General features: G+C 39.3%; 1 protein-coding gene across 1 annotated transcript in view; it reads right to left on the bottom strand.

Annotated features, from left to right (window-relative positions):
• Positions 1 to 6131: 6131 nt before the first annotated feature.
• bcat2 (branched chain amino-acid transaminase 2, mitochondrial) overlaps positions 6132 to 9317 on the bottom strand; it is a 29503-nt gene continuing 26317 nt past the window's right edge. Inside the window, exons 10-11 of the mRNA XM_022194798.2 lie at positions 8974 to 9048; positions 6132 to 7584 (exon numbers count right to left, since the gene is read on the bottom strand). Coding sequence (XP_022050490.2) covers positions 7543 to 7584; positions 8974 to 9048 — 117 coding nt within the window. The 3' untranslated portion in view covers positions 6132 to 7542. The remainder of the gene's footprint in view (positions 7585 to 8973; positions 9049 to 9317) is intronic.

Genomic DNA, 9317 nt, shown 5'->3' with positions numbered 1-9317 from the left:
TGTGCTGACATTGTGCTATGTGTTTGTTGTTGCTACAGAGAAATGAAGACCACCGGGCTTTGAAGAGGGCTTTAAAGTAGGAGACAAAGTCATGCGGCAAATTGTCAGGCAGGAGCAGAGGAAGGGTGGGAAAATGGAGAGCTCAGTGCTTGGACTCTTCAGTGGTAAAAATAGAGGACAACAGTGTTGACCTAGTGTTCCACAAAAGAATAATTGTCCATAAAGTCAGTGTAGATCATTTATGCAGATGCATGGAACCCAAACCACACATCCTGAGCAAGTGTCCAGCAGACTCTCCTTCCACTCTTTCAATATCAGATGAAGAGCAATCAGCCTCAGTCTGCCTCTACAGCGCCCTTTTTGTCAGAGACACCAGAGGGTGCTGACGTACAGCCGGACACTTTGGAAGCAGGTAATTATGAGCTCATTTTTGGTGATGATGTCTATTGTTGCAATTGGTTTGTCAATTTTTCTGTAAACGGTGATACATTAAATTTGGGCAGGGTAAAAGGAAGAAGCTTTGTGGAACCAGGTTGACCCTTACAAATTATTTACAAATAACTTGCGGGAACATCTTGCCCCAGGCAAATCTGTTGAAAATTAAGAAAGCAAATTTAAAAAATATATATATATATAAAATTAAAAGTGTCATTTTCTGTGACACTAACATTTAACTTTATTACAGATCACCAATGCATACCTGACAACTGCTGTCTGTGACGTGAGGACAGCTGGAAAAAGAGCAATGTTGGTAGACTCCTACAAAATAACTGCTGTCTGGCATGGAGATGTCAAACGCCGAAAGAAGGTAAGTGATAGCTGCTGCTGCTATACACACCCAAATCTAAGCAGAAGCTCAGAGTGGACAGGGCCTTCTCCCTTCTTGCCTCAATTTTGTGGAACAACTTGCCTTTACGCCTTCGACAGGAACTTTCACTGTCCATTTTTAAATTTCTTCTTAAAACCCACTTTTATTCCCTGGCTTTCTATCCAGCATGATATATTGATTTTATTTGTTTTTAGTGCCTTTATTGTGTATTTCTGATTTTATTTGCCTTGTTCTGGATGTACAGCACTTGCTTCAATCTGTGGTTGTTTAAAGTGCTATGTAAATAAAGTTGGATTGGATGTAAATGTGATCACTTTGTGTGGACTCTAAGGAGGCTTTCACTGTCATTGTACTATATTGTATCATTGCAGGTCAATCCTATGGACTTTGACGTCATAGTGGGAGCCATTTGTGACCAAACCCATTGGACACTGACTGGAAAGGCCCTTGGCTACTTTCAGATTAAACTAACCATGTTGATTTTATTGTTCCTAATGCATCTGTTGCTGTTCTGCATAGGCCATTTGTCCACAATTTAAAAGGCTGTAGGATCCACCAGCCACTATCAACAGTGAAACAGAACCAGGACAGGGTTCTGTTTATTCCCCCACCTATAGCTCTGGAGTCCAAGCACCTCTGCAGCCACAGGATGGAGACGGGCTCCCCTTTTGATCAGCGGAGCACCAGGACACCACGCCAGATGTGGGACATGTCTGGCACGAGGGCGCACAATCACTGAGTCAGCAGGAAGCGAGGCCGAGAGCTGACTGTAAAGGTTCCCCCAATACAGACCTCCAGGATTTGTATTGGGCCTGTCTTAGCAAGAGACTGGCTCAAAACCCCCAAGTACCACCAAGCCTCCGAGGAACCAAATTGATGGCAATAAAAATTCTGACTGATTCCTGAACCACAGAAGGGAAGAAGCTCAGAAACCTGGAGGATCACTTCAAAGAACAAACAAAGACAATCATCCGGACTCAGTTCCTTTATATGTACATCATTTCACAGAACAAATGAACTTTTCAATAACCTAATGGTCAATCTACTTTATTTCTTGTTTTAATCTGTTTAATTCATTTAAATGGTATCAATATGATAATTCATGTCTGCCATCTACATAATCATGTTTGGTATCGTTCTGATCCTCTGGCTGTCAACAATGCAACTCGGTAAACCATGTTCACCATGTTATAACATTTTGAAAGTTATAGACACTAGAGGATTATCTCACAATGCATTTATGTGAGGGGCATCTGGGCTTTAGCCCTCCCCAACAGAGGTTGGTCCAGATGCCCCCCTCCCTTAATGAGATGCAAGAATCTGTTTTAAAAGACCATGCCTGAACTTGGTGCATTCTTCTAAATTCTATTTCCTAAAACCACTAATTTGGCAAACTTTCACATTGGCATTTCCCAAAAGTTACGGCTGCTTTCAGGTGTGGTCTTCTAATTCCTTCCTCCCAGAGCGCCATATTATAACGTAATATTGTACTCTATTCCTTCCCTTTCCTGTCAGTCACATTACGCTCATTGTTTTATGTTTTATGTGTATTGTTGTGCTCTTAGTTGATAGACGTCATTAATCATAGTTAGTTGTAGTTGTCTTGTAGTAAATAAATGTTTTAGTAACTAAGTCCAGTTGACTCAGTTGTTTATTGTTCACATTCTGGTCCCCAACTTGTATTTGATTTCAGCTACCGAAATTCTACTCATAATCTTAATGAGCTAAAATTATTCCCTTGATTACTTTATGAGGTTTTTCTTGTCTGCAGCAAGAGATGTTTCAGATGCTGCATTGTTATTTTTAGGCTAACTCAAATATTTTGCTGGCCGAAAACTAGTTAGACTACTTAATAATTCTGCACAAAGTAACCTTAACCCAATTTACCATAACATTTTATTATTTGGTGGAGAAAACAATTTAAACTTTACAAACACATATGTAAGAAATCCTACAAGGTCCATCTGTGCTGACCCATTTGTAGCTCAACCTGAGTCAATGATATAATGCAGGGATGTGACCAGGTAGGGGATGCCCATCGTGTTAGGAGGGCTTCTGTTCAATAAAGTCTGAGCTCTCTATTAAAATAACGGCCTTCATGAGACATCAAAGCGTAAACTGCTCCCACTGGTCCTGTGAGACAATCACACACCCACTTCAGCCCGATGGGACCTCATGTGGTGTTACTGTATGTAAAGTAAGTGAACATGTGTCGACTTATCAGCTGTCAACACTTAACACTCAGTTAAGTTATGATGTATCAGTTTGTTCTTAAAGTTGGTTGACATGATTTTGAAAGGGGGGGGTTCCTTTAAGCATGACTCCTCACAAATAGCCAAAAAGATCATCAATTAACCAGGTTGGTCAATACTGTGCATTCAGCAGCCATTGTAATGCATTTTTTTGGGTAAGACAAGTTTGGAAGACTTCATTGCCTTAATTTTAACAGACATGCAATTAATTTGTTTTTCTTTTTTTTTTTCTTCATCAGATTGAGTACACCCTCTGCAATGGCTGGTACCACTGGAGCTGTGTGGGTGAACCATCTGCTGATGGTCCTTTCTTCTATGCTGTGAGCATGTAGGAGCCAGAGACACACCTAAAGACTGGGGCCTCTTTCAACCCACAACCCCTGTGGACGGACTGGCCAACATCATTCCCTTCAACTGCAGGTATGCTCAGTGGCATCATTAGGCCTATTTTAGGGGGCTAAAGCCCCTAGTTTATTGCACAAGTAAAAGTATAGTAAGTTTTTAAGCTGTTCAAGTTCTTATATGTTGCTAAAAGACAAAAACAAAACAAAACAGAGTAATATGTCAATTAAAAAAGCCTATAGTATAGCGTGTTGCCCAACAAACGTCATAGTATGGCCTTTGGTCCAGAAAACATCCAAAGTATAGCAGGTCAACCAAAAAATATCATAGTATAGCAGGTCGCTCTAAAAGCGTCACAGTATATCCACAAAACGTTGTTCTTACCTGGCTGTCTGAAGTAGGTGAGGAGCAACACAAAGACAGTCCAACCGCTGGTTTCCAGAGGGTTAGACCAGTATTTATTTGAAAGAGTAAGTTTACAACAACACAACATGCGAGGGGGTTAAAAGCAAATGGGAGTTAGTAAAATAAAAATAAACAGAACTAAAAGTGAACTTCACATTGACATTGATGGGCATTCCAACCAGGAACAAAGTAAAAGATCATCAATATGAAAAAAAACCCTCTTATTGTTCACCTCTTAAAACCCGAGAACACACCGCAGTACACACACACACACTGACAGACCGGCAACATGTCAGGCAAAGGGTTAGTCTCACACTTTAGATCCCTGCATTTACTTGACTTCTACAGTCTGGATTGTAGTCAAGTCAGTCCAGTCACTTTTTCTCAAAGTAGGAATGTCATGCATAACTTGTAAACTGTTGCTTGACTGCAGTGTAATTTTCCTCTTCAGTGCTTTCAACAGGTGGATGAGGTAGTTGAGGATGATTCTGGCTGGATCCTGAAGGCTGCAAGTCCTGGGAGTAAAAATCTATTGATAGCCCCAGTTGAAAAGGAACTCAGCACAAATCCCCACCATGGTTACTGTGGAAACCAGTGCGCTTCAAAAGAGAAAAGGTGAGAATTCTTAAAGCTTTTGTTAGCATATTATACAGTAGCAAACAACATAATTAATTCAGAGGCTGTTTGAAAATAACGTAATTATTCTTTCTTGTAACTTGTTTTTTCAGCAGCAGCGTCCTGTCTGCAAAACACTGAAGTTCACGCCTGTTCATGTTGATAAAGGTAAGCATTTACTTTTCATATTTGGTGTCTTATCAGTTATTAGCAACTGCCTACTCCTGTTTTAGACATGCAGTGCAAATGTAGCAGAAAACAAACATGGGTGGATACTGCAGGAGATGAGGTGATGCTGAAAGTGGTGGCAGTGAGGAAGATGAAGACCGTTAAAGATAGGAGCAGTGTTACAGGACAGTTTAAAATGTCACGTTACAAAACATGGCCTAGTCTTGATGTTAGCCACAAACTGTTCACCTTTTAAAAGCTAAATTAGCAGGTGGAATAGCAGCAGTGATAGAATATAAACCTATTTTAAGTGTGATATTTTTCTAAATAAGCAGTTTTCGTTTAATAGCGTTGAGCTCCCCGCAGCTTTCCAAAGAATTCCAGACAACTCATTTCTATACTTTCTTTCATTTAGATGCAAAAACTAATGGTTAAAATGATTCATGTAAAAAAAAAAAAAAGTACTTTTTGGCAGTAATCAGCAATAATAATAAAAAATGTAACTATTATCAGTACATTTAGCCTTACATAGAAAAAATAATTACTAATTCAGTGTACTAAATTTGAAAAAATGTAAACAAATGCAGGCCAAAAAAGTACATTTCCTTTTACTTTAAAATTTTACATCTGGTCATACAAGGTAGGACATAACATGGAGAGTTTTGTTTAAAAAAACAAACAAAAAACAATTCAATATTGATACTCAAACTGATATTTATTGCATAAAGATGAGACAATACAGGACAAATCATTTAAATAATAATCATACAAAGATGTACATACCTATCAATTTTGAGAATTTGCTTTCATAACATGGAGAGAAAAGTTTAGTCCTCTCAATATTCTGAAGTTGTTTTTATGGAGACGCTTGTGAATTTATCATTTACAGCCTGATTTATAGATCATGGCATTCTTGAAAACATGAAAAAAACGATTTTCTTCAGGCTGTGGACAGTATTTTTGGATCTATAGAGCAAAAATCTTTTCTCTGTCAGCAAAATGAAACCAGAATTCAGTTCTGCAAATGAATGTAATTTGGAGCATATTTTAAGTAACCGCTGGTGGAAGTTTCAGTGACATCTTAGTTAAAAATATGTTACTCTCACCATTTAAACTGACAACCTGAACCTTTTGTCAAATTCACTTTTTTTTTTCCTTTTGCTACTTCAATCAGTTTCCTTCTCATCTTTCTAACTGTGAACCATTGTCCAGCAAGAAAGCAAGTAAAAATTGCTATATTCAACTGCAAAGATGAATTATAAAATACATTAAACAAAAAACATTTTGGTTGGTGTCTAACAAAACAACAAAATAGCATCAACATTAAGTAAAGTATGTCTAAAGCCAAATTTAGATATTGTTTTTTTAAATAAAAGATTTCAAGTCAAATTATCATTATTTAGATGCAGTTAAAACTGTTCTTCCTAGGATAGAAATAAGCTTGGCATTTACTAAAATAATTGAAATATTCTGGTAAAAATATACTTTGGAAACTCCAAGAATTAAAGGACAGCGAGCCGTGTAACTCAAACCAAGTTTATTGTAAAAACCTAACAGCCAAGTAAAAGTAACAGCACGTTAAAGACAAAACAAATAAAAGAAAAACTACATTGGTATTGCTTGAAGTATCCAGCTACATCCCCTTGAGCACAAACTAGAAAAAAACAATAAATCTCAGCAGCTGTAGATCCACTGAAGAACAAACTACCAGACAGGTCAGGCACTTAGACAGAGGAGATGGACAGTATGTGTACAAATACATTCAAAGAGAAAAAACCAACAAAACACAGGTGAAACAGTCAGAGGACTTTGGAAGACAGTTGGCCGAATTTCACATCAAGTCACGGAAAAAATAATTTACAAGCCTCTAAAATAGCCGCACAATCTATCTGTTACTATACATAGTCGTCACAATAACACAAAAACTGGTGCCAGCATCTAACAGTCCTTCTCTTCCACAGCGTGTCGGCCTCCTGCCGTCCTGCCATTTGTGCGTGCTGATGTTCGTTCAGACGTCGCCTTTATGTAACCTCGCTCTTTGTGCATTCAAGCAGACAAAACCCAACAAACATAAAATTCGTGCTCGTTTCCTCTTTAAAAGCCGAGTCGTGCTCGGATACAAACTTGACGTTAGCCGAGGTCAGAGCAAACTCTGGTGTCAAAGTGACGTGGCCCCACAACAACTGCAGCAATACTCGCTCAGAGCGTCACGTACACGACAGTAACAAAACACATCCTCACAGGTCTCCTGCTTCCAATTTAGCTACGTAACAGTTAAACATTTAGGAGAAGACACCACAGGTTGCTGCAAGTAGTACCAATTGTTATTAACCTTCCTTTGAAACACACTGTAAGGACTTTACAGAAGGCCTGCAGCCAAGACGCTAATATCAAACACTACACATTGAATATGTAGCTGGTTTGGTTCAATAAATATCTCACCGGCTACACCTGAAATATGCCAGTTTGTGCCTATTTTGTTAACGGCAGAATGCAGTGATGATGAAAATGAATGTTTGTGCTGTTAAAAATGAGGAGTGTAACGCCAGCGTGGCAGATATCGATACATACTTCCAGTGATCTACTTTCATCATCTGGTTGCTTCATTTTTCCCTCCAGTAACAGATTTTTTTTTTTTCCCTCCTCAGGTTCACATCAGAAGATTGCATAAAGTAAATACCGCTCTCCAAAGCAAGCTGTTACATTCAAACCACCACCTGTTCCTATGAGAGTCTGCAGAGAAATAAGAGTCCATTAAAGCTGCCCGAGACGACCGGTGGAGAGAAGCTTCCGTCTCCTCGGGCTGGTGAGTGATAAGGAGGAGTGTATTAGTGGGCGGAGGTGGGTGGGGAAGAGGGGGAGCTGCTGGTCATCCAAACTGGAATTACGGGGCTAACTGTTGATACAACCGGCGTGTGCAAAATGAATGCTTTAAACAACCAGCGGCGCCCACTCGCTTTGTTTTCGTCCATACTGGGTGGAGAAAGGAAGAGAGGGAAGGAGAAGTTCATCAGAAAGCAGCAAATGTAGATGTGTACGTCAAAGTACACTCTGAAAATCATTTGTGAACAAGATGTGGTGGTTTCAGCTTCACTTTGCTGTTTTTCTCTTTATAGTACGCAAATGTTTGGTTTGAAACTTCTGTTACGATGAACAGTTTAGGGTGGAGTCTGTTCGTACTCAGATAGTTGGCATGTGTCACATTTAGTCAGTCTTACTCCCGCTGCTGCCTTCCCTCTAAGCATTAATGTGTACAGGACACACTGCAATCTGCTTGTTAAATCTAACATTTCCAGCTACAAAATCTCCTTCAGACCCCAAAAGTAAACAGTCACACACCATTTAGGACTATAAAGTATCTAAATTCTTAGTCCAGAAGTCCATGAAAAAAGACGATTTCCAGGGTTGAGGGGAATGAGTATCTACAGATAATATACCAACATTCTGCCTGAAGTGTTTCTATTAAAAGCAACAAAAACCTACAGGACTGCGAGAACTCTTGGATGTAAATGAAGCAGAAAACAAAGTGCTCAAACAGCAGAGAGACGTTCCATCATATGGCAGGAAAAGACCCTGAAAACGAACTAATCTGCAGCCAAAAGAGCTTCTGAGACACGACATGACGTCAGTATTTGTGCATTATTTGCTAATGAAAAAACACAGATATGACCGGACAGTGATTTGTCTTTTTAGCGTTAAAAATTTTAGTTTCAGGGACATCATGAGTCTAGATACGGCAGTGTACAGCATGAGTTTTTATAAACTATGAAGAAACATTAGATTGGATTGAATAGTTTCTCTGGACTACACTCTATCTAGAGACAACACATTCTGAAAAGACGACAGCCGACACAGCAGACGATCAGACCCAGAGAATTATTAGAAGGTTAATATGTCTCGTTTTAACAAGCAGATAGCTTTCTGTGGATCAGACTGAGCCACTTATACACAAACTACTGATCCACAACACTGTTACAGCATGGCCTGTACACAGTAGTGGGGGCAGTGGGAGAAAGAGGAAAGGGAACTCTTGCAAATGTTAACAAGCTAATTATCAACAATCTTTGTCCAGAATCACTGATTCCACCTTTAAATGATCCAGTAACAGAAGTTTTGACCAATGTGTAAACTTTTGCCTGCGACTGTATACATCTGTAAAGTAAATATATTTGGATTTTGGACTGTTTTTACCTCTTTATAAAAAGGTTTAAATCACTGATTAAGCTGAAGATTTACACTTCATATCAAAAGGTTAAATGTTTCAGTTGGCTCCCTTTTGCTGCCACTTGGTGGCGTCAATGTGCACTTTGCTCTCTTAAGGAAGCTGTAATAAATGAAGTGTAAATGCTGAACTGCTCCTACCTGAATGTCAGTAAGCTCTTTGTAGAACCTCTTTGCCAGGTCCGGACCGTTCTGCATGGTGGGGATCTGGTACGTCTGAGAGGGAAACACAGGAGCACATGTTGGTGTTGCATTTCAGGCCTTTTGGCAACAAGGTAGGAGTCATCATGAAACACACACATATACATAAACATTAATCTTTGTGCCAAAGTTTTAAATAAAGGTGCAGGTGTAGTCTGAAAATCACGGTAGTAACCAGACCAGCCACGTCACTTTCTTTATGCAACAAGCCACACTGATAAATGTGTGCTCCTGATTACAACATACTGACACATCCTGGTAAATGATCTGCACCGTATAGCGCC

This window comes from Acanthochromis polyacanthus, chromosome 21 (genome assembly GCF_021347895.1).
Source record: "Acanthochromis polyacanthus isolate Apoly-LR-REF ecotype Palm Island chromosome 21, KAUST_Apoly_ChrSc, whole genome shotgun sequence".
Taxonomy (NCBI): Eukaryota; Metazoa; Chordata; class Actinopteri; family Pomacentridae; genus Acanthochromis; species Acanthochromis polyacanthus.
Note: the sequence above shows the minus strand (reverse complement) of the source record. Positions and strands in the feature narration are given on the sequence as shown.